Below are 24,480 nucleotides of genomic sequence, written 5' to 3'. Positions count from 1 at the left end.
TATTATATAAAAAAATGTAGGCACACTAGCCCCCCTCCCCTAACAGAAAAAGAAAAAGAAGATCGGACCGAGGGACCTGCCACGGCGTGGGCTCGTCTCTCACCATGGCACCTGGCACGGGGTTAGAGCAACTCTAGCAGACCCCGCAAAACCGCAAAACGCGTTTGCAGTTCGCGCAAAACCGTTTTTGTGGGCCGGCGCGGGCTAGCACAGATGCAGACCCCCCAAACGGACCAGTAAAAAATATATTCGCGGAATATGCTTTTTTACGGGTCGGTTATGCGGGTTTTGCTCGGGCAACAACGCAACGACCCGCAAACAAAAAAACTGCAAATCTGAAATTTATCATAGGGTTTCACAAACAAGTTCAAATTCAAATGATATAAACAGTTTGCGCGCAAATAAAAGCGAAGTTCATTACGCAAAAGAGGGCATGCAAAGGTATGCGCTCATGTCCGGTATCATCTTGGGGGTCGATCTTCACTCCGCGCCATGGAGTCCATCTTGAAGTTCATCGGCGCCACCGTAGCCACCTCCGTCGCTTGTTCCAACTCCCGCACCGAAATCATCCACATTGCCACCATATGGAGCAGAGAAAACATCACCGGAACTGGCAGACAGACGGGCCGAGGCGACCATTCTCCTCTTCAAGATCTTTCTCCTTGCCATATCATGCCATGTTTTGGTGACGTCGTCCATGTCATTGTGGTTCATTGACATGATCTTTCTCTTCGGCGAGCAACAATGACAGCTATTTGTTTTCAGAGGCGCGTACTTTTCTCTCCTCAATGGCAGCTTTGCGCAGCCCCTCTTCCTTGAGCATTTGCCATTTTTCTTGCTTCTCTTTTGCCTTCTTCTCGGCCAACTCTTTCTTGATCTCCAACGACTTCAACAACATCAACTCGTTTGATTGCACCGTGGCATCAATCTTCTCCCTCAAGCTCGATGCTTCTTGCTCTCTCTTTATCTTCTCTCTAGTTTCATGTCGCCATCGGGCTTGTTCAAATTTCTTGGGCCATCATCATCCTCATCTTCATCCATGTTTGTAATTGAGCCTCTCTTTGGTGGGGATTCTTTGTCGATCAACTTTCACTTGTCGCACTTTTGGAGCAACTCCCAACAATGCTCTAATTTGAAGAATCTGCCTTCCGAAGCTTCCATGTCCTTGTATCTATGTTGAGCAATCTTGTCCTACACAATGTGAACAAAGTGATGCAATCATTTCTCATGATACATTATGATGATGCACAATTTGAACAAAGGCAAAGCAAACTCACTCCATGCTTTGATCAAAGCTTGATCTTCCAAGATCGTGTAGTTCTTCGATCTTTGGCTTTTCCCAGTTTTTGCTTGTGATTGCTCAAACGCTTCCGCTTCGATCTCCTCCAACTCGTCCGCAGAACCATGATCGTCCACGCCGCCCTCCGTTTCATTGTAGTCGAATGGTTCAAAAGGGGCCTGATCAATGTCAACCGCGTTCGTATCCAACAAGTTTACGAACTCGGTTGTTGCATTGTTCAAACCACCGCTATAGCGAACGATAACAAGTCACGAGCTATCGAGAACAATGGCGAAAAAATGAAAGAGAATCGCCGAAGACCGAAGGGATATACCTTCCGGCCATTTCGTCGAACACCTCGCTCGCGGGGGGAGCGGCACCGTTGAACGGCATCGCCGGAGCACCTCCTTGCGGGGGGATGGAGTGAGAGGTTGAAGAAGATGGCTTCCTTGAAGTCGGAACCTTCCTCCGCTTTGGCCCTGCGACCTTGCCGGCCTTCTCCGCCGCCGGCCGGGATCGCACTACGGCATTGGCGCCCGGAGCGCGGGCCATCGCGGCCGGGGCAGCCGGATTCCCGCCCTGCACAACCACGTTGCCCTGCCGCTTGCGGGCAGGCGCGGCGTGTGCTTGGGCGACGCCGGCGGGGCCAACATGGCCGGCAACGAGATCCGCCCGAGGGGAAGGGGCATGCGCGACCTCGACGGTGACGGGGGACAGCATGGGGTCGTCCATGGCGGCGAGGGACGGACGGGGAGGAGCAGCCGGAGCTTTCGGAGGGGGGGCAATGGTGGCGGAGGGTGCGGGGAGCGGGAAAGGGCGCGCGGAAATGTCCCTCCCGCCAAATCTCGCGCCGGATGGGGGTTGAGCTCGGGTCGGCCTCCCAGCCCGTGATGATAGAGGTTGGGGAGAAGATTTGCCGCGCCCCGCAAAAAAATTGCGGTCCGGTACCGGATGCGGGGTCTGGTCATGCAGATTTTTCTGGCCCTGACCCGCAATTTGGCGGTTATTTTGCGGGCCAGGGTGTTTTGCGGGGTCTGCTAGAGTTGCTCTTAGATAGGTGCAAGCCGGAAGTTTTTTTTTTTTTGAGGGAAAGGTGCAAGCCGGAGTTGGTGGTGCCCGATGCCCTACGACCCGACCCGTCCCGCCGGCCTCGCCACATTCGTTACAACTTTCATTTCAGGACCGCGAGCCATGCACAGCAACGTGCCGACCCACCTCGTCCATCCCTCCTCGTCCCTCACCCGCCACGGCCACGAGCCTACGTACGTGACGCCGGCGGCATGGCATGTGATTTGATTCCGTCTTGGGAATTTTATCTACTCGCCTTGGATCTCTACCATTCGCGGTTTCCCCGAGCCGGGAAACGGGAGCCCGGCCAGCGACCGAGCCCACGACTCGAGCGAACCAACTGAACCGGTGGTGGGTGACGCGACGCCGTGTGACAGCGACATTCTTTACCTCGCCCCTCCCCTCCCCTCCCCCGGCCTCGCCGCCGCGAATATACCTCGCCCCCGCCCTCCCCCGCATTATTACCTCGCCTCGGCCTCCGCCCCTCCTCCCCTTTTATATACACTGGCTGGAGCTCACTCCATTTCGCACGGACGCGAGGGGAAGCCACGGCGCCGCACCGACAGCTCGGAGGAGAGCGTTGGGGGCGGCGGCGGCGGCGGCGGCGATGGGGCTGCTGTCGAACCGGGTGGAGCGGTCGGAGGTCAGGCCCGGCGACCACATCTACACCTGGAGGGCCGTCTACGCCTACTCCCACCACGGTACGCTGCAACGGCCCCCCTTCCCCTCCCCTCTACGCGGTTCCGCCGTCCCTCGGGGTCTCAGCCCCTGAATTCTCGTTACCCGATTGCTCCGCTGGCCGGCGGCGCTGTGAATTGTGGCTGAATGCGGGTGCATTTTCGCCGCGGGAATTCAGTCACGCTTGTGTTTTCATGTCCTTTGTTCGCCATTAGCGTGCGCCTGCATGTTTCATCTCGCAACTGTGGCGGTCTGGGGTTTACCTCTACAGCCAAGTCCCCGGCTTGAAGCAACGATTCCTTGATTGGTATTGATTGGTAGGAGATGCGCGTCAACCGTCAAGTCTCCCTTCCCCGGTTGTCTACTTTGCAATGCCAAGTTACCTGATGAGAAATTGACAACTTGTCAGCTGCACCATATCCCCCAATTATTGTACAGACTCTACTCTCTTTCATCCGGAGTTCAGTATTATACTATTTATAAATCGCCACAGCATTAATTTTGGTGGAAAAATCATTGTAACCGCAAAAACAGAACAAATATTGGGACTCTATCTCATCTCAGATGGTTAGGCTCCAATTGAGGGGTTTCAAGCTCAACTGAAGCTCCCCAAGTCCATCCCCAAATCCTTCCAGATGCCTCGGATGCCACATGCCATGTTTCCTGCTTTACATGTAGAACAAATGACACTTGTTGCTGCTCACCTACTGCTGACCTACTTGTCTGTCCGTATCTGCTCCTTGCTGTCTTCGTGGAGTAGCCTTCTTATTATTAATTCTAAATTGCTCTCACTCTAAGAGATAAGCGCTTCAAGCCTTCTTATTATTAATTCGTTTTGGAGTAACTGTAAACTAGTACTATCACCAAAGTACCATCCAATTTTAATTTGTTGTATTCCAACTTTAGCAGAGTTGCCCCTTTTATATTTGATCCTCACTAGTTACTGCAATTATTTTTACTTTGTTTCTATGTATTTTAATGAACTAGAGATCGTTGCGACGCATTTAGCAAGCGTATATGGCGCTTCTGCATCGTCTCACTGTGAGGCTACATCGAAGGGGAGCCAAAATGATCAGTGCTTTTTATTCGCTGATGCAGTGTTCTATCTATTGAGGTGCTCCTTTTTGTGCATTCAGTGAGGGCCATAGCCCATATGCTGGGAGGACATGCTGTAGGTTTTGCGCATGATGCCATGGGTACCTGCATGGAAAAGCTGCATTATTTGTCAAAACTGTAGAATCTTGATGCTTTAATAAAGTGCCCGTTGTCAGTTTTTTTTTTGGACAAACTGTCTTATCCCCTGCCCCAGGCTCACCCACTCACACACCAATCTGTCTATTTTCCCTGCATCTGTACTCTTCTATTTTATTGGATATTGCTTATGCAGAAATTTTTTAGTGTTAGACACTTTCTTATTCAGTTGCTACTAATTCCATGTTCAGGTATTTATGTTGGAGGAAGCAAAGTGGTCCATTTTACACGAAAGAAGGAAGTTGAATCTTCGGATTCATCCAACTCCATCTCTGGCCTGATCTCACGGGCTTCATCAGAGTGCCCAACATTCCCAGACTGTGGTTTTCAGCTGGCCGATAGTGGCGTCGTACTCACCTGCTTGGATTGCTTTCTTGGGAATGGCTCCCTCTACTGCTTCGAGTACGGAGTGCCACCTGCAATTTTCCTTGCAAAATTTCGAGGGGGAACCTGCACCATTGCCCAATCAGACCCATCGGAGGTTGTGGTCCGGAGAGCTATGCACTTGCTTCAGAATGGGTTTGGCAACTACGACATCTTCGAGAAGAATTGTGAGGACTTTGCACTCTACTGCAAGACTGGACTTGTACCCGTTGATGAACCAGGCATTGGGGTGAGCGGGCAAGCATCCTCCGCCATTGGCGTGCCACTGGCAGCTCTTCTGTCCACTCCGTTCAAGATTTTCGCTGCCGGTCCGCTTGGAATGGCCACTGTCACAGCCGGGATGTACTGTGCCGGTAGATACATCACCGACATAGGAGTAAGAAAGGATGTCGCGAAAGTGGAAGTGGAGAACTTGTCGTCGCACCTTGGCTTCCGCCGCGTAGAAGATGCAGAATCGGTGAACAAGAGCTCAGACAAAGTGAAGAAGCTGCTCCCGTTGAAGAGAAAGCGCGAGAGGTGAGCTCGGCGATGCAATTTGGGGGAGTATGAGCTTGTCTGCGCTTCGTCGTCGGTTGTTGGTGCGGAACTGTGGATAATATCGAATCTATGCTTCAGTATATTAAGGTCGATATATATATAGATAATAATGTAACTATGGAACTTGCTCTCGTTTGGTTGAGTGCGCACTTCGCATGATGAGCTCAAGAATTCTCCGAACTGGTTATGTGAATGAAATTCAATAGTTTGTTCAGTAAGCTTAGCTTCTTTTTTTTACTGCCCAGTCTATTGTACGGCGGCTCGTGTTCAAGGTGTTTTGCTCTGTGTTCTTTCCCTTCTGCTGCAAATCAACAGCATATAGGAAATTCTTACGAGGTTTTCCTTCTGAGCTCTGGCTATGATGGACTCGAATTCCTCCATTTGGCCGTTCCTTCCCTGAGTCACCCAAGATGGCAAATTGTCGGCAGGGCGTGTTTCCACTTTTCATCGGGAAGGACTATTCAGCGTAGTTTATCACCGGATCGGCACGTCTTTTGTCCGGATTCTACCACGAGATTCTTCACTGCCTTTGCTGCATGTGGAAGAATGAAGATCTGGGGCATGCAAAGATGCTGCTACTGCTATGCCTGCTCCCTTGGAAATTTACGCTGTACCAGCATTTGCCTCTCCCTTTTCACCTTCGCTTCGTCTTCTAGTAACTTTATTATTGATCATTGATCTGGCAGCTGACCCCTCCAGTCATTTCTTTCTCTTGTTTTCAACCGATCCTGTCCCTGCCCTGGATCTCAAGGCTGGCTGGCTGCCAGGTTGTGAGTGGAGATCTGGGCGCGGATTTGGCCGGACAAAGGAGCGGAGTATCATTGCCCGGACCACTGTCACGGACAGGTTAATCAGAAAATATTATCACTGGGTCTACATACAGGCTAAAGCACAAGAAATTATTATTCTGTCAGTAGTGGATCTGGTTGACTTGGACTGTACTGTACCGGCCAGATTCTTCCTAGTGAGTTTTTTCGAGAAACCTGCTCCACTTTATTACTCAGTTGATGTTCATAGGCAACATCACAAGATCATTGAATTATTCTAGCACTATTTTTCCCAAACTTTAAAAACCGAATGTCAGATTTTCTGCAGGTTCGAGCGAACGTCTCAGCTACCATTTAATTTCCCGCACGAATCTTGGCGCACAAGCTCTACCACGTCACGCTTTTCATTCGTTCGATCAGATCTGTCTCGGCACGAAGGCGCTACAAAGGAGCTACCTTATCCGCACAACAAACCATTCCTCTCCGTCTTTGCTTCATTTTGTCGTTGACCGACTCCCAATCACCTCCTTTCCACGTCCGTAAAAAAAGGAAATTAGAAAACAAAAAAAAAGGAAAAAGAAAGCACTTAAAGCCCCGTGCGCTGGGCCGACCCATTAGTGCAGGTGCTTGAGACGAGCGCTCCTGCCATCTCGCATGAAGCGAGCGCCCAAGATATTCGGCATTCGCCATTTCTGCAGGCCCATCCGCATAGATCTAACCGGCCCAAACCGAAAAAAGGCCAGGCACAGTCCAGTTGCCTAGGGAGCTCCTAACCGGCGCTCTCAGCGCCGGTTCCTCCTACTGGCGCCCGAAAAGTGATGCAACTGGGCCGGTCCGCTACAGGGGGTAGCGCGAAAAAGCGAAAGAACCGCAAAAAATGGCCCTCAGCGAGGATCAATCTCGCGCCGTGACAACGGCAAACGTGTATGCCTAACCACCTGACCTACGGCGTGCTACTGACCAAATACGGGGCGAACTTTTTAAGTACACTTGTAGCCGTGCTATTTATTACACATGGCAACGTTTACTGTAGCGCTTTGATTTAATTTTTGTGAAAATATTTTGGAAAAAGTTCATCAATTACAGAAAATATCATTTGTTTTGAAAAAACTAATCGATTTTGAAAAAGAAAGTTCACGATTTTGAGAAAAATGTCAATCGATTTTGAAAAAGGTTTATCCATTTCAAAAATAGTTCACAAATATTGAGAAAAAAGTTCACAGATTTGAAAAAAGTTCAACAATTTGGGAAAAAAAGTTCATCGATTTTGAAAAAATTCCATCGAAATTGAAAAAAGTTCAACAATTTGGAAAAAAGGTTCATCGGTTTTGAAAAAAGTTCATCGAAATTGAAACAAACTTCACCAAATCCGAAAAAAGTTTATCAACATTAGAAAAAGTTCATCGAAATTCAAAAATAGTTCATCGAAATTCAAAGAAAGTTCATTGATTTTGATAAAAGTTCATCAATTTGAGGAAAACGTCCGTGTATTTGCAAACCAATTCATCGGACCAAGACGAAAGAAAAAAAAAGAAAAAATTTCACTGATTTTGAAAAAAGTTCAACAATTTGGAAGAAAAGTTCATGAATTCAAAAAAAATCATCGATTTTTAAAAAAGTTCATCGAAATTGAAAAAAACTTCACCAAACCTGAAAAAAAGTTCATCAAAATTCAAAAAAAGTTCATCAAATTTGAATAAAAGTTCATCAAAATTCAAAGAAAGTTCATTGATTTTGAAAAAAGTTGATCAATTTGAAGAAAAACGTCCATGTATTTGCAAACCAATTCATTGGACCAAGACGAAAGAAAAAAAGAAAACAAAAAATTTAAAATGGAAAACAAAAAAAGGGAAAAAGGAAGAAGAACGAATAATAGAAGGAAAAAGTAAAACATAACCAGATCCCGGCCGCCGGTCGCGTGGTTAGTCCATGATCTTTGATGAGAGAGGTAGCTGGTTCGAAACCTGGCGGCACCATTTTTTGCAGATTAAGACACAAAGAGAACACTTTAGATTGGCCGGCCCAGAGCATCGCGGGGGTGTGCGCCCGTTTGCGCCCATGCCTGTAACGAGCGCAACGGCGCCCAGTTGCCTAGTGTTGTACTCCCCCCATCCGGTTTATATGGCTCAATTGTAAAATCTCACCAACCAATGTAGATGGTGACTGATAGAATAAGTTTTATAATTTGCAAAAATGTACTCAACTAATGCGCTCGTTTTTGTCAAAAAAGTTGTGTTTACTAGTGCATTAACTGCAATGCACGCATCCGTGGCCAATAAATAACCAAGAAGTTTTACATTGCTGAGTTTTATTTTAATTCTTGCATGCAAAGATTTAATGCACCTTTAAAATGTAAACACGCGATGAGAAATAATAAAAAAGAGACTTAGAGAACGGAAGAACTGAAATTTTGAGATGAGCCCTACAAATCGGAAGGGAGGTAGTACTAAAAAATGTCCAGACCATGTAAACATGGTGACGTGTGAATAAAAGATTCACAAGACTGTCTAAAAAAACTGTAAAACTGGCGTCAGATTCATAGTGAAGGGAGGTAGTACTAAAAAATGTCCAGACCATGTAAACATGTTTCAATAGGGACTTTTTTCCGTTGTTTTGGGCCAATGTCGTGACATTTTTCCGCTCACCGCAGAATGTAAAACGGCCCGAAATGCACTGCGCCGATGGGAAGGCCAGGACTAGAGGCCGGCTAAGCATTTCGGCAGCCCAACTTGTGAAGACCGGATTCCTCCTCTCCACTGCCGTTATCGCCGTCTCGGGAGAGCTGCCTGCCGCCCCGTCAATCCAGCAATCTCCTCCTTGAGTCGTGCATGTCTTATCCTTTTTCCTTTTCCGTGTCATGCATATCCGTCCGGCCGAAGAGAAATATGCACTCGGGCACGGAAAAGAAGAAGGGAACGAACGCCCATGGCGGGAGGGATGTGGTTGTTCCCCGCACTCCTCCTCCAACGGCCGGTGCGCCGCAACTTCCACGACTCTGCACGTAGTACCACGCCAACGGGCTCCACCTCCAGGCCCTGCTTCCTTCCATCCTGAAAACGTTGGGTTTTTTTTTTTTGATCAATCCTGAAAACGTTGGTTTGCCGTGACGAGAGAGGACCCCTGACTCTACTACAGTCGTACCGATTATGAACGGTTCACTTGGGCCTGCGGCGCGGCCGAACCGTTTTTTCCCGGCCCATAATTATTCCCGTGGGGATGAGGCCGATGGAGACGGCGATGGGAACGTCGGTGGTGATCGGGCGGGGGGCAACGAGATACCCGCCGCGCGCCGCTCTCGCCGGGGCGTGACTCGTGTGTCACGCACGCACGCACCTATCTCGGATGCTTCTGTTGGCTAGCGCGTTGTTGGTTGCCGAATTACTGGCGCGCGGTTCCTCACATCACTTTTTACGGCCGGGAACATCGCGCCGGCCGGCGCAGCCGATAGAGCTGCCTCGCTGCCTGCCAAAACCCCAAAACTAACTAATTTCTTTTGTTTTTGAGAATGCCCAAAACTAACTATAGTAGCAGCAGAAATCAAGACGAGATCGGCCGATCGATCGCCTTTTGAGCCCGAAGCGATAGGAAAGCCAACGGTGCCACAGCACATCAGATCAGGATCAGAACGAATATTCACGCAATTACTCCTATCCCGATACGTGTGTACGTACGTACTGTAGTAGACTAGCTCGTGGCCTCTGTTTACACGGGCACGGGCACGTACCCTCCAGTCTATAAATCTTTCGGCGGCGCGGTGGCGTGCGTACATACGCGAGCGCAAAATCCTCACCGGGACGCGACTGACAGCGAGAGACGAAGAGAGAGAGGAACAGAGAGAGAGAGAGAGAGCGACAGATGGCGATCGGCGGCGTTGGCGCTGGGGGCGGGGCTGGGGGCGGCGAGGGGCAGGGGAGGAGCGTGCTGGTGACCGGCGGCGCGGGGTTCATCGGCACGCACACCGTGCTGCAGCTGCTGGAGAAGGGCTACGCCGTCACCGCCGTCGACAACTTCCACAACTCCGTCCCCGAGGCGCTCGACCGCGTCCGCCACATCGTCGGCCCCGCCCTCTCCGCCCGCCTCCAATTCATCTTCGTACGCTACGCACGCCTCCACCTTGCAGTTTCTCCTTCGTGTGCGCGTGCCTTAAGATTGATTGACAGATTGAATCGGTGAATTTCAGGGGGACCTGACGATCAAGGATGACCTGGAGAAGGTCTTCGCCGCCAAGAAGTAATAGTTGTTGTTGGATCAATCGATCTGTGAGGAGACTTTGGTTTCCCAAGTTCGAGGCGATCGATCGATCCATGGAATTAATCTGTGACTGATCACCAGGTACGACGCCGTGATACACTTCGCCGGGCTCAAGGCGGTGGCGGAGAGCGTGGCGCACCCGGAGATGTACAACCGCAACAACATCGTCGGCACCGTCAACCTCTACGACGTCATGAAGAAGCACGGGTGCAACAAGGTACTCCCTCCCCGTAAAACCCCAATCCCGTCAGTACACTCCCCTGCTCTTCAGTCAGAGATGATCTATGATCTTCAGTGATTGCTCTGACACTTTCGACGTGCCAGTTGGTGTTCTCGTCGTCGGCGACCGTGTACGGCCAGCCGGAGAAGGTGCCCTGCTTCGAGGACTCCCCCCTCAAGGCCCTCAACCCGTACGGCAGGACCAAGGTAAACTCTCTGTCTCTGCATACAGTCTGTCAGAAACGATTTCCTGACACACTCACGTCGCCCAAGTCGACAGCGACGGCCATCGGAGTGATCGGCAATTAATCTAATCTTTTCGACTCTAATGGCATGGCGTCGATGTGATTGACGCAGCTGTACCTGGAGGAGATGCTGCGCGACTACCAGCACGCGAACCCGGAGTGGAGGACGATCCTGCTGCGCTACTTCAACCCCATCGGCGCACACGAGAGCGGCGACATCGGGGAGGACCCCAAGGGCGTCCCCAACAACCTGCTCCCCTACATCCAGCAGGTGGCCGTCGCCCGCCGCCCCGAGCTCAACGTCTACGGCCACGACTACCGCACCCGCGACGGCACCGCCGTCAGGGACTACATCCACGTGGTCGACCTCGCCGACGGCCACATCGCGGCGCTCGAGAAGCTCTTCGCCACCCCTGACATCGGTGCGTCCGTCCGCCGGCCCAATTAACAACTAGCCCAGTGGTGTGATCATTTACCAGATCATTTCCGTTTTGTCAGGCTGTGTGGCGTACAACCTGGGGACGGGGCGCGGGACGACGGTGCTGGAGATGGTGAGCGCGTTCGAGAAGGCATACGGCAAGGTTGATGCGATCTTCTTTGCCCTTGATATTTCGCCTGTCGATTTCGAATGGAAAAGGGATTGAGACTGACGTTTCTGGCTGCAGAAAATCCCGGTGAAGATGTGCCCCAGGAGGCCGGGCGATTCGGAGCAGGTGTACGCGTCCACCGCCAAGGCCGAAGAGGAGCTCGGCTGGAGGTAACCGATCGATCGCCATGAACACTACTAGTCGCAATTGTAGCTTATCGAGCGAGATGGATTAAAAGACGCACGTACGTGCACTCACTGGTGTGCCGCTTTGCTGCTTTGCAGGGCCAAGTACGGGATCGAGGAGATGTGCAGGGACCAGTGGAACTGGGCCAAGAAGAACCCGTATGGCTACTGCGGCAACGCTGCTGAGAACAAAGACTGATTCGGTGGCCCGTCGCGAGCCTTGTAACGTGAAAGAAAAGATGTGTCAATAAGCCCAGGGCATTAAAGTGTGCCCAGAAAATGTTTCCTGTTGTGGTACTATTCGTAAGTTGGAACTTGAGTTGGGTTAGACTGGACTGTCACTGGGCCGGGCTGTTCCTTGGTGAAGAATTTGGTCTGGTTTCGAACATGGGCCGTCATCTGCTTCCTTTTTTTTCAAATGATAGAGCGAGACCGATGAGGCAAATCATTACAAACCTTTTACTGCTTGGAGCAATAGTACTTGCAGGGTGCCTTCGGTTACCTGCATCGTTTTTTGGCACTTTGCATACTTGTCGCAGTTGGGTCTGGTTGAGCATGTGCAGCCAAAAAACCCATCATATGCATGTTTATGGTTGCCTGCATCCCCTCTCCTTGCATCCTAGCAACGGTTCTATGCATTGTGTTTGGTTGCTCGCATTGGCCGTGCTCATACTAGTGCATGTTGTTTGGCTGCATACACTGGACATGATTAAGACTTAACAGCTACACATAACACACAGTGTTACACTAGAGTGCCTCGGCGACAGCGGCGGACGATGGTCGCGGTGCTGCGTGCGACACGACGAGCACGGAGTCGCGGGCGAGCGATCACATAGGCGGTGCGGCGAACTAGTTGCTAGCGTCGTCACTGCAGAGAAAGTCTTTGTGGAGTAATGAATAGGAGGGTGCTGAGGCAGAGGATGATGAAGAAAAAATGTAGTGTTCACGCCATGGCGGAGTCAGTGTAGTAGGACGCGGAGGAGGATGCTAAAAAGAACGGCAATGGCAACGGCTAGCAGGACATGGGACATGAGACCAAGAGGAACGATGATGACCCCGCGAGTGTTGTCGGACACGAGAGAGGAGGTTGAGAGGAACGACGCCGGAGGTGGCTCTAGTGCAACAACAAGCGGGAGAGAACGACGATGGCGACGTCGCCAGTTTAGTAGGACGTGAGCGAGGAGGCCAAGAGGAACGACCTCGCGATGGCTTCAGTGTAGCAGGACATGGGACAGGAGACCGAGAGGAACGACGAGGATCATGCGAGTGTAGTCAGACACCAGAGAGGAGGTTGAGAGGAGCGTCGTTTGCGGTGGCGCTAGTGCGGCAACACGTGGGATATAATGACAATGGCGACGTTGCCAGTGTAGTAGGAAGCGAGCAAGGAGGCCGAGAGGAACGACGCTGACAATGGCTTCAGTGTACCAGGACACGGGAGAGGACGCCAGTGTAGCAGGACACGGGAGAGGAGACTGAGATTAAGGAGTGTCATTAACACATGCCACACGTATGCATATATACGTCTAAAGAGGGTCTAAAGAGGGTAATGTTAGATCTAATCCACGAAACACAAAGAAAAAAGTTTAAAATAAACCTTAAATTTGTGGACGAAAGCTAAATCGAACCCTAAATTCAAATTCTGAAAATCAGCACAACAAACTTTTTGATCCCGGTCTATTTTCAACCTTGAGTAAGTTTCCAAACATGGATTGTCGACATGGCAATGCTAAATGCCGGGATTGTTGGCGGTGGACTCGACTAGGCCGGCCCAACAGGCACTAAGCAAGTTCTTTTTTCCTTGACGAGCTACGTAAAAAGTCTTTCTCTTAAAACGACTCAAGCAGAGTTGAACATGGGACCTGCCAAGAGTTGATCTCATCCCGCTAGCCACTAGAACAAACAACTATTAGTGGTTAAAAAAAGACCCAAACTATTTAAGTACACACCGAAGCATTAACTTTGAAACATTTTGTAGGGGCAAACAAATATTCAAAACATAAACAATTTTGGAAATGTCCGAACATTCTATAAAGTGTGAGCACTTTTTAAAAATTCTGAATACTTTAAGAAAACAACTATTTTTTTTAAAGCAATCAATTCTGAAAAAGCAAACACTTTTTGAAACATAAGGATTTTTGAAGCCTGAAGAAAATTTGGAAGTGCGAACACTTTTTGAAAATTGTAAAAATGGGAACAAATTTTGAACCCTGAACAAATGTGTACGGAAAATGTTTGTGACATCTAATAAATATCATGAGTTTAGATAAATGTATGAGGCATTTAAAAAAATGGATGTACAATGTAAAATAGTATTCATGTGATTCAATTTTTTTTCGAAAAATGTGCTTGTGATGTAAAAAAATGTGTCATACCCTTAAAAGACTATATGTCACATGTGTTTGAAAAAAGTGTATACAATTTAAAAAATGTGTAACAAAAATGTTTGCGTTATGTAAAAAAAAGTGATGTACCCTTTTTTTTGCAATTATGTAAAAAATTGTGCCATACCCTTAAAAGACTATATGTGACATGTGTTTGAAAAAAGTGTATACAATTTAAAAAATGTGTGACCATGTAAAAAAAATGTTCATCTAGTTTATAGAAAGTTCATTGTTGTTAAGAAAATGTAAAACGTGTCTTTAGAAAAATATTACCATGTATTCACAAAATATTGAAAACATGTATTTTAAAACATGTACGTAATATATTGAAAAATGTTGAAAGTGTATCAAAATATATTTCATGTCTGCGCTAAAATTGTACATTGGTTACTGAGAATAATTAGACCTGTGTAACAAAGAAAACTAGTTACCGATAAAGAAACAAAATAAAAGCGAAGAAACAAACAATATGAAGACAATAAAAAAAGAAACAAAAAAAATGAAAAGTGTAACAAAGAAAGAAAAACCAGAGATAAAACAAAGTATAATGAAGAAAAAAATAGAAGAAAATTGATGAAAAACCAAAGAAAAAACAAACAAAAAGAACAAGAAAAGAAAAACAAAGAAAAACTAGAGCAGCGCGAACGACTACATTAATGGGCCGGCCCAATTCAGAGGATACCAGCTAAATCCTCTCAAGGTTCAGAATAGACCAAGATCAGAGAATTTGGTGTGCTGATTTCAGGGATTGAGAGTTTAGGGTCTGATTTAGCTTTCACCTACAAGTTCAAGGTTTATTTTGGACTTGTTTCAAACACAAAATGTGCAACGCGAAAGTCGTGTGAAACTGTGAGACGAAGTAACCGGTCAAAGGAAATTTCAAACGGTCGACGGTGCGCGATGAATTTGAACAAATTCGTCCAAAATAGCTCCAAACATGAACACAAAATTGAACATTTATGGTCAACAAAACTGTTTCAGCCAAACAGCTTCCAGCTTTTCCACAGCTGAAAGTTCACAGCAGCTTTTTCACAGCTCACAGCTCACAGCAGCTTTTACAGAATCTGCAGCTCAACCAAACACAGCCTTTTACAGAAGTGATCACAAAAAGAGAACCAATAATATCGATGTGCATCTTTTTCATGTAGAGCTTATCTTGAATCGAAGCACCATTGTGTAGATTAGAAGGAACAAAGGAAAGAAGATTAGAGAGGGAACTTACTGGAGTTAGGAGAGAAACCAGGTACATGGTGTATATTACTCCCTCCGTTTGAAATCACTTGTCTCGAAAATGGATGTATCTAGAACTAAAATACGTCTAGATACATCCATTTATGCGATAAATAATTCCGAACGGAGGGAGTAGGTCGCATCCTCTCGCGCAAGAGGGCTCACCATGTGCGCTCTATTGTGGCTCGACTCAGCCTGGATCGCTAAATATTAATTTTAACAACTTCTGATTATCGTGCTACTAATATTTTGCTGCACAGAAACAACTTTCTCAGGTGTGGTTCAATTGACAAGTCAACTGCTAAAGCTTATAAATATTCTTTCGCTCCCTTGTGTCGAATCAATAAATTGGGTGAAATACTATTCTCGAAGACTGTTGTGATCCCCTATACTTGTGGGTCATCAGTGAGTCCCGTACATGAGAACGTCCCTGGTTTTGGAAAGGTCCTACCCTTGGTTGTGGTTGATTGATACACCTCGCCTTATCTGGGAGTTGGGGTTGTCGAGGAACTCCAATCCTCCTTTTGTCACTTGTCTGAGGATCCAACAGTTCCTGTGTTTGTGCGTGGACAGTTTATCTAAAGAGGTGCAGTGACTTGCGCATGGTTCATCGAGTACAATATCCAGTAGAGATTTAGTTCCGCCACTGCTCAACCGATTTTTCTTCCGTGCAAGTTGATCGTCAAGCTTATCGGTGTTGTTGCGCTTGGACCATCGATTAGGGCCTGGGCGCCTACTTCCTTCTTCTGCTTCGATTAACTCCGAGCTATGGTTCTGGCAACGTTGATTGGCTATCCAGGCGTTCTCCATGGTGCACTATTTTGTTACTAGGTCAGAGAGTTCGGTGAACGTCCTCAGACGATGTTGAAAGACCTCTCTCTTGATCCCCTCATCGTAAACATTGAGGCGGAATGCAATTATGGCTTCCTGATCTGTGCAATCCAGAATTTCAATTTTTTTGTGAACAAAAAACAGGTCCCGAATTGCCGAGTCATCATATTTGTGTTTTGCGCAACAAGGGCCAAATCCTAGATCTCAGTTGGCCCGGTTTTGTTTGGGCAGTACCCGACATGGGTAGTGGGTGGGAGCAAAATTTTCATTCCGATCCGATTTTGACATCGTTCTCCCAGATGAGTTCTCCCAAGGTCATTCTAACGTCGATCCTACTCATTTTTGCGAGGCCTGGCTTGCCTGGCCACAGTATTCTACTGTCGGATCCGAGCTCCAGGCTTGGTTTGGTAAGGTGCAACTTCTGTCCCATGCCCGATAGAACGCCAATGCTTGGGTTCAAGCCGCCTACTGTTCCTCGGTCAGATCTAAAGTCACAAAGAAGGGGATCACAACAGGATCTGATTTGTCGACCTCGATATCTTGACAAGGGATTGGAGTTTGAATCTTCTCCGATGGTTTGGTCCACCCGAGGTGCGGTGCAGAAGTTGTGCTAGCGCCGATGTGATCATCGGTTGTTGATGCCATCGAACCGCATTGGCTACACCAAGGGACCTACATGGGCACCAATGATGGAGTCGAATCCGATAGATTTTGGGTAGGGGGCCCCGAGCTGGTAGTCTTTGCATGATGGTAACAGAGACACATGATTTTACCCATGTTCGGGCTCTCTCTAAGAGATAAGACCTTGCGTCCTTCTTTGATTGTATTGATTGATGATATACGGAGTACAGCTTGATCTACCATGAGACCGAGTATGAATAAGTTGGTCTCTACGGTCTACACCCCTTAGCTTATATGACACCGGGGTACCTAGGGTTACACATAGGTCGGTTACATCTAATGATAAACATGCCAAAGATTGCCTCCGAGTCTTGAAGTACATGCCAAGTGTTTGGAAGATTCCATATTGATTCCTCCGGGGAGGGGAGGGGGCGACGACTTTGGCCCACTGGTTGGTTACTTTGGGGTTCCTCAGCCCAGCCCACATGGTCAGGTGCAGACATGGTTAACACCCCCTTATCCGGGACACCATCACTTCCCCCAACGAAAAGAAGGAAGCTAGGGACGAGAAGGAGTAGTGCGACTTGCAGCGCTCGTATGGCCACAGGTGGCAGTATTGTATCGCACACCTGGGTAGTCAAGACGGTTAGAAGGAATCCGAGATCACACGGAATCCACGAACCACGACCATGGAAGGCGAAGATGGGTAGTCGCGTGTCCCTGCAAAAGATCAAAATTGGAAATTAAGCATGAGGAGAGAGGATTCAGGGCAAAAAAAGGTGTATAGGATCAATGGATGGCTCACCAGCAGCGACTGGCGCAATGTTAGAGGTCAACGTGCTAACAATGTCTATTAAAAATTCAGCGGAGCATTTTTGCTCGAACGACTAGCCATGACATCGGTCTGAATCGCTTGCACCAAAGCGATATTTTTTCTTTCAAGAGGAATAGCTATCGACTGGTCTCACAACTACCGATGGAACACCTCTATCGCAGGTCGAACAGTTGATGGATCCTAGCATGTGTAGCCAGTTGGGCCAGGAGGACTAGTTTTTAGCTAAAAATGCCTAGTTAGCTAGGGACCTCAATTTTTTCCTTTGGAGAAGCAACTCTTTAGGACAACATATCTAATAACATAAAATACCGCAATCACGAAAACGAACGGTTAGAAACAATGAGGTGACAAAAGGGTTGAGATTTGCCTCGATTTTACTGTCCTAAACTACAAAATGGCGTGGCGCATAAACATGAAGAGATATGCAGTATAGTTATCAAAATGTCTTGTACAAGTCCTATTAATGGGATGGACAAATTTTACACACATAAAATACCCATGAAAGAATGCATTCCCTCTGTTCGAAAATATAAGTGTGACGTTTTATGGTATACATTCCCTTTTCACATGAGAGGTAAGAGTATAAAAGAGATTTGAGCTGTTGGTCTCTCTTAACCTCCCCTTTGGCTCCAAGTCGTTTTTAGAGATTTTAATAAAAACTACATATGAATATATATAGATATTTTATAATATAAATTCACTTATTTTACATAGTCTGCATTGGAATCTCTAAAAAGACTTGTATTCGGATAGTGGACTGACAAAAATAGCACAAATACCAAGTACAAATATCAGAAGATCAGAGAACGTTCTTTCCAATGGTAGGCTGACAAAAAAGCACAAAAATCAATTCATATCGAAGCTTAGAGAACCTTCTTCGAATAGTAGGGTGACCAAAAATGCACAAATACCAAGCATCCGACGCATAAATCCAGGTCCCCCTCGCAAAACAAAATCTTATCCATACCACCGGCGGGATGGTCGACACGTGCTCGCATCCAGCCTGGCACAAGCCCGCGCGGACCTGAACCTTCCAGAAAGCCGAAGGGCGACAAGCCATCGAAGTTTCTCGCACTTTCCCAACCCCTCGGCCCCACCGCACCCATGCCGCGGGCCACCCCGCAATAGAACCAAATCTCGCCCGAAGGCCATCCGGGCCGTCCGCTGCCACCACCAGATGCCCATCCGACAGCCGGGTGCGGCCGCTCGGCGGAAGATATCCATGCGTGCCGGGTCCACCCCGCCGCGGCTTTCTCGGTACGAGTGGTGTGCGTCGTGTCGCGGTCGAGAAAATTTATTTTTATCAAAGTGCGTTTTCTTTTGCCCCTCGCCTTTCTCTCCATTTTTTCATTTCTCTTATTTTTATCGTCCTTCTCCTCCTCCCGTTGGGTATAAGTCTGATAATCCCGCGGGCGAAGCTTCCAGAAGGCTTCTTCCGTACGTTCCTTTCTTTGGTGAGGTGGCCCTCTACCGCATCTGGAAGCTACTACGGGGTTCCCCGGGCCAGATCCGGCCGGGAGGGGCAGAGGAGGCGCCGGCGTGATGTCGGCCGAGCATGGCGCTGCGGCGGCGGACGGGGCTGGGGCGGAGCCTCCTCTCCCGGCGCCGATGCCGGGGCTGGCGACGTCGGCGGACGCGGCGGGGCAGAGGTCCCTGCCGACGCCGTTCCTGACCAAGACGTACCAGCTCGTCGAGGACCCGGCGGTGGACGACGTGATCTCGTGGGGCGAGGACGGGTCGACGTTCGTGGTGTGGCGGCCGGCGGAGTTCGCCCGGGACCTGCTCCCCAAGTACTTCAAGCACAACAACTTCTCTAGCTTCGTGCGGCAGCTCAACACCTACGTACGTGCGCTCGCTCGATGGGTTCGGTTGGTTGATTCCTCGGGCTCGGGTTGGGATTTGGCCTTTCTGGATTTTTGGCGTGGAATGCCCATGTCGTTGATCCTTGGATTTTGCTTGCTGTGGCGTATAGGGATTTAGGAAGATCGTGCCGGACCGGTGGGAGTTCGCCAACGACTGCTTCCGGCGAGGCGAGAAGCGCCTGCTCTGCGACATACACCGCCGGAAGGTGGTCCAGTCGGCCGGGCTTGCTGCTGCGGCTGCCGCCGCCGCGGCTGGGGCGGTCACGGTTGCCACTGCGGCGATCCCTATGGCGCTGCCGGTTACGCGCTCCGGCTCGCCGGAGCCGCAGCTCTCCTCCGAGGAGCAGGTTCTGTCGTCCAACTCGGGATCCGCGGAGGAGCTCCCGCTGGCCGCACCGTCCGGCTCAGGCTCCGGCCTGGGCGGCGCCGCTGCCGGCTCCTCGTCCGGCGATATGGGCGAGGAGAACGACCGGCTGCGGCGGGATAACGCGCGGTTGACCCGCGAGCTGGGGCAGATGAAGAAGCTGTGCAACAACATCGTGAGCCTCATGTCCAAGTTCGCCTCGAGCCAGCAGCCGGACGGGGGCCCCGGGTCGCTGTCGTCCGTGGTGAACTGCTCGGGCGAGTCGGCGCTGGCCCCTCCGCCGCCGCTCCCCGCGGGGATACTGGACCTGATGCCATCGTGCTCAGCGCTGGCCACGGCCGCCGGCCTCGCCGTCGACGGCGGGCCGGAGACGGACGCGAGGCTGTTCGGCGTCTCCATCGGGCTCAAGCGAGCGCGAGACGAGGAAGAAGACGGCGACGGCGAGGAGCTTCCTAACGGCGACGGCGCGGGCGTGAAGCCGGAGGAGGCAGCGGAGCGGCGGGCCGACGGCGGCAGCGAGGATCGGCAGTCGTGGCCGATATACCGGCCCAAGCCCGTGTACCGGGCCTGCAACGGGCAGGACGGGGCCGGGGCCGGGGCCGGTTCCGGGTCAGACCAGGACAGATCCAACTCGAGGTGAGTGGACGATGTTGTAGAAGCTTCGAGCACCCACTAATTATCAATCACCACCAAATAATATACTACTGTAAGCATCACTAGAGTCGTGATAGGATCTTGCATTACTTTGCTAGCTGGTGGGGAGCTCGGCTGCCCCCTCTACCCCTGTAATTGTGATGTTCCTGTTTCATTTGATCTATAATATGTGTTGTGTAATCTGTCGTGGTAGAGCGTACCGCAGAAATGAAAAGGTGCATTCCCGGTAGGCTGATCGGCCATTTCATATGCTGTATGTAAATAGCCCCTTCCTGCTTGTGCTAGAAGTGTAACTACGATTTGCTCCGCTCACAAGTGGTATTATTATTATTTTTTGATAACTTTCATAAGTGGTATTTTAGTCAGCTGCGTGGGCGATAGCTGTAGACGGTAGCGGGGTTTGGCGGCCAGATATATATGGTGTAGGTGCTAGTCATGTTCAGACGGGTCAATGCGAATGGTACACGTGCGGTGTGCGACTCAGGGGTTTGGTTCCAACTCAAAAGAAAAAAAAAACAGGGGCTTGGTTTGGTTTGGGTCGGTTTGGTCTGGTCTTGCCGGGCACGTCACCGGAGCACTCGCTAGAAGGCGCGCGCGGAATGCGCCCCTTTGTTTGTTCGCTCTCGGCAACGGATGGGGCGGAGACGGCGACGCGCCGTCCAATCGCTGCGGGTCAGGTGAAGCAACGTGCGCTGCCTTTTTGCCCGGTTGTTCTCTTCTCTCTCTTCCGTGCCGTCTCCGCCATTTTTTTTCTTTCTGACGAGAAGGTGTGGTAGTACTATAAAAAATCTCCGCGCCAGAGGGACAGCTGCTGTGTCGCTACTCGCCGGTGGAGTCCGTTCCGTCCGGGATCTCCAAAAAATCTGGCGCCGGGGTTCTGGTAGAGTGGACCACGGCGCATCGGCGTATGGGTTCTTGCTAGAAACTTCAGGCGCTCTTGGCCCGGCGTGACGGAACAGACACTACTTTGTGCGTAGCCTTTGTGTGGACTAGCCCGGCTAGGAACGACGGACGCCTTCCCTTCTAGACAGTTCGCCCACCCTGCATCTTTTTGGAATGTTCGCTGCCCGAACAATGAAGAAAACGGCTGATACATGACAAAGTCCCCGCACCGCACGGCATGCTCCTTCCCGGACGCATGCCTTGGCTCATTTTGACTACTTTGATACTCTGCTTATTTTGCTCAACTGCAAGTGTTCATTTTCTTAGGCCAACTTCACCGCACGGCCTCAAATCGGACGTTCGAATTTGTCCGCTTTTTGTCTGTTTGGGGTAAAAAACGGACACGCATGTCCGGTTTGGGTCGTCTGCGGATTTGTGCACCCAATGGGATGACCAACCTCAAACTGTCCGGCCGCGCCTCCATCACCTTTGAGCTCGCGCGCCCGCCACGCCGCCCGCGCCCAACCGGCCACCCGCGCTCGCGCCAGCAAGCTGCAAGCTAGCAAGCGCAGGCGGCGGCTCGCTAGCTAACTACTCCCTCCGTTCCAAAATAGATGACCCAACTTTATACTAAAGTTAGTACAAAGTTGAGTCATCTATTTTGAAACGGAGGGAGTAGTTAGCAAGCACGCACGTACGCGGCTGACTAACTAGCTAGCAAGCAAGCCCCCTGCTGTGCTCGCATGCGCTCCGCCGCCGTGTGCTCGCCCAAGCCATGCCTGCCCAGCCGTGAAGCACCCGCGCCATGTAGCTCGCCCGCACACCGGCAGCTGCAGCTGCAGCAGACCCTGCTCGCTCGCCACCCTGTAGCAGCGCGCGTCGTTACTTGCAGCTGTGCCCTGCCGCCCGCCCGCGGGTTCGTATTTGTGCCGCCGCCCGCGCGCTCTGCTTCGCCACTTCCGCCCCTCGCGCCGCACTCGCCCGCCCTTGCTCTCCGCCGAGCTCACCGCGCCCGCGCCTGCTCTTCGTCGAGCATGCCGCGCCCCGCCGAGCTCGCCCGCCCGCCCACGCCCTCGCCTGCTCGCGCGCGCCTGACCTCGCCTGCCTCAGCCTCGCCCTCCCGCCCTCGCCTGCCCGCCGCACGCCAAGCCAACGTCACCGAGCTCCGCCCCGCGTCCACGGCCCCCGCCAGCACGCCCTCGCCCACCAGAGCTCGGTCCCGCGCCTGCCAGATTCGCCTGCGCCGAGCTCACCCGCCGCTTGCTTCGCGCCTGCACCCCGCTCTGGCCGCCGCCAGCGCCGCGCCGCGTCCCGCTCCGGCCGCCACACCAGCGCCCCGCTCCGGCCGACGCCGCGCCGCTCCGATAGACAAGCCCGTGGCTGCATGCGTTGGTGGGTGGGCGGACATGGTGGGCCAGGGGAGAGAAAAGAGAGAGAGGGTGACATGTGGGGCACGCCCGGACACAGCGGACGAGAGGACGCGGAGGCGTCCATTTTCTGTCCGCTTTTGCCTCAAATCCAGACCAACTTTGGGCCAGAGATGGGGTGAAACGGACACGAAGCAGACGAAAAAGTAAAATGGGGTCTGCCGCTGGGTCGTTGCATGTGTCCGCTTTTACCCAAACGGCGTCCGGCGGACAAGATAGGGTTCTGCGGTGGAGATGGCCTTACATTCTATATTAACATTTTAGGGGGTGTTTGTTTCCAAGGACTTTTTGGTGTAGGGACTAGAAAAAGTCTCTCTTAGAGACTTTTTAACCAAACATGAGGGACTACTAGGGACTAAAAGTTGCTTTTTGGGACTAAATGAAGAAGACTCTCAAGGAGAGTCTTTTTTGGACTTTTTCAACAATGCCCCTTCCTGCACCCGTTGCCCCGCCGCCCCATGGTGTTATTTGGTTGTTATTTTTCTGTATACTAGGGGTAACATGGTCTTTTACATGTCATTTAATAACCTCTAGGGAGGGACTAGGGACTTTTTAGTCCCTGGAAACAAATAGGAAGGGACTTTTTAGGGACCAGGGACCTTTTAGTTGGGATTAGAAAAAGTCCTAGGACTTGAGAACCAAATAGGGTCTTATTCAATCTGGGGCCACTATTCCAAGGGGCAAACTGGGCAGGACAGCCATCTTAAATACTCCCTCCATCTAGGTGTGTAAGTCACCTTACGAAAACCAAATAATCCCAAAACACTTAGGCACGGTACATTAACTCCCTCCTCGTTTATTGTTTTGTGACATATCAACCAATAAGAGATGTGGGCCGTGCATGCTTTCAATGACTTGAAACTACCAAAGATGACATGCAGTGGTTAGTTCATTGCATGCAACGCTATTAATTAGCAAAAAGACATTAAGTTTTCTCGTTTTCCTCTCCGCCTTGGTCGCGGTGCACAACGTAAGATGACTTACACACCTAGACGGAGGGAGTACGCTTGTTTCTTTTTATATATATATATAGAAAAAAGTGAAGAGGTTTACCCTTTGAAAAACTACTGCTGGGTTAAGCTGAGAGGTTTTCAATACATTCAATTATTGGTGGTAACTTGTGATTACTTGATCTTGTGGTTGTGCCCGCACACCCGCAACGATCTTGTAGTCCCTGGAAGGGTTCATCATTTATGGCAAATTATTTTTGCCTGCTTGCAAACCTTTAGAAGAGGGCACATTTGGCGAGTTGGATCAGGCAGCCAAATTATCATTAGGAAGGCCACCCGGTCCCTGGAAGTCCTTCTAGGAGCAAGTATAATAAGGTGACGTAGGTGGGCTGTAAGACTTTAAATATATTACATTTTTGCTGAGTTGGATGAGAGAGAAGAGGAGTGGGCTCTATAGCACGAGCTCCAAGAAGCTAGGTGAGAATGTATGGTGGGTCATGTGGTAATAAAGTAGTACTTCTTTGTAGTCCACTGATATACATGTTGACTATTATATTGGCTATAAATGACATGGCAAGGTGTTATAGCCATTAGTTGGCTATATTAGTAACCATGCTCTATGAAAGTTTTGACGAGCAAGGGGCTGAGAAACAGTTGATGAACTTATTAATCCAATGGCTGGCGTGTGGGATGGAGATACTATCGTAGACATTTTCTTATTGGTTGATGTTGAAAGAATTCTCAGAACCCCATTGAATGCATATTTGGGTGCGGATTCTGTTGTCTGGAATAAAACCCACACATACTCCTTTTAGACCAGATTTGCATACTACTCCCTCCGTCTAGGTGTGTAAGTTATCTTACGAAAACCAAATAATCCTAAAACACTTAGGCGCGGTGCATTAACTTCTACCTCGTTTCTTATTTATTGACATATCAACCAATAAGAGTTGTGGGGTGTGCATGCTTTTAATGACTTGAGACTACCAAAC

At 49.9% G+C, this 24,480-nt stretch overlaps 3 protein-coding genes across 3 annotated transcripts; all 3 read left to right on the top strand.

Annotated features, from left to right (window-relative positions):
• Positions 1 to 2,755: 2,755 nt before the first annotated feature.
• On the top strand, positions 2,756 to 5,415 carry LOC123122255 (protein LEAD-SENSITIVE 1). Its single transcript, XM_044542411.1, has 2 exons — positions 2,756 to 3,048; positions 4,468 to 5,415. Exons 1-2 carry the CDS (start codon positions 2,955 to 2,957, stop codon positions 5,178 to 5,180), a joined length of 807 nt encoding a protein of 268 aa, XP_044398346.1. The 5' UTR covers positions 2,756 to 2,954; the 3' UTR covers positions 5,181 to 5,415.
• Positions 5,416 to 9,719: 4,304 nt separating this feature from the next.
• On the top strand, positions 9,720 to 11,913 carry LOC123122254 (UDP-glucose 4-epimerase 3). Its single transcript, XM_044542410.1, has 8 exons — positions 9,720 to 10,056; positions 10,145 to 10,194; positions 10,297 to 10,432; positions 10,540 to 10,641; positions 10,792 to 11,101; positions 11,178 to 11,260; positions 11,345 to 11,436; positions 11,551 to 11,913. Exons 1-8 carry the CDS (start codon positions 9,820 to 9,822, stop codon positions 11,648 to 11,650), a joined length of 1,110 nt encoding a protein of 369 aa, XP_044398345.1. The 5' UTR covers positions 9,720 to 9,819; the 3' UTR covers positions 11,651 to 11,913.
• A 6,781-nt stretch (positions 11,914 to 18,694) lies between these two features.
• LOC123122253 (heat stress transcription factor B-2c) lies at positions 18,695 to 20,411 on the top strand. The gene is made up of 2 exons (XM_044542408.1): positions 18,695 to 19,191; positions 19,322 to 20,411. Exons 1-2 carry the CDS (start codon positions 18,892 to 18,894, stop codon positions 20,213 to 20,215), a joined length of 1,194 nt encoding a protein of 397 aa, XP_044398343.1. The 5' UTR covers positions 18,695 to 18,891; the 3' UTR covers positions 20,216 to 20,411.
• Positions 20,412 to 24,480: the final 4,069 nt, after the last annotated feature.

The sequence above is a fragment of the Triticum aestivum genome, chromosome 5D (assembly GCF_018294505.1).
Source record: "Triticum aestivum cultivar Chinese Spring chromosome 5D, IWGSC CS RefSeq v2.1, whole genome shotgun sequence".
Lineage (NCBI taxonomy): Eukaryota > Viridiplantae > Streptophyta > Magnoliopsida > Poales > Poaceae > Triticum > Triticum aestivum.
The sequence above is the reverse complement of the archived record's forward strand: the minus strand, read 5'-3'. Positions and strand labels throughout refer to the sequence as shown.

Excerpts from the sequence above, each read along its gene's own strand:
- LOC123122255 (XM_044542411.1), top strand. The coding sequence starts at position 2,955 with ATGGGGCTGCTGTCGAACCGGGTGGAGCGGTCGGAGGTCAGGCCCGGC. Across the intron at positions 3,049-4,467 it reads CTACGCCTACTCCCACCACG|GTATTTATGTTGGAGGAAGC; the intron begins GTACGCTGCAAC and ends TTCCATGTTCAG.
- LOC123122254 (XM_044542410.1), top strand. The coding sequence starts at position 9,820 with ATGGCGATCGGCGGCGTTGGCGCTGGGGGCGGGGCTGGGGGCGGCGAG. Across the intron at positions 10,195-10,296 it reads AAGGTCTTCGCCGCCAAGAA|GTACGACGCCGTGATACACT; the intron begins GTAATAGTTGTT and ends ACTGATCACCAG. Across the intron at positions 11,437-11,550 it reads GAAGAGGAGCTCGGCTGGAG|GGCCAAGTACGGGATCGAGG; the intron begins GTAACCGATCGA and ends GCTGCTTTGCAG.
- LOC123122253 (XM_044542408.1), top strand. The coding sequence starts at position 18,892 with ATGTCGGCCGAGCATGGCGCTGCGGCGGCGGACGGGGCTGGGGCGGAG. Across the intron at positions 19,192-19,321 it reads TGCGGCAGCTCAACACCTAC|GGATTTAGGAAGATCGTGCC; the intron begins GTACGTGCGCTC and ends TGTGGCGTATAG.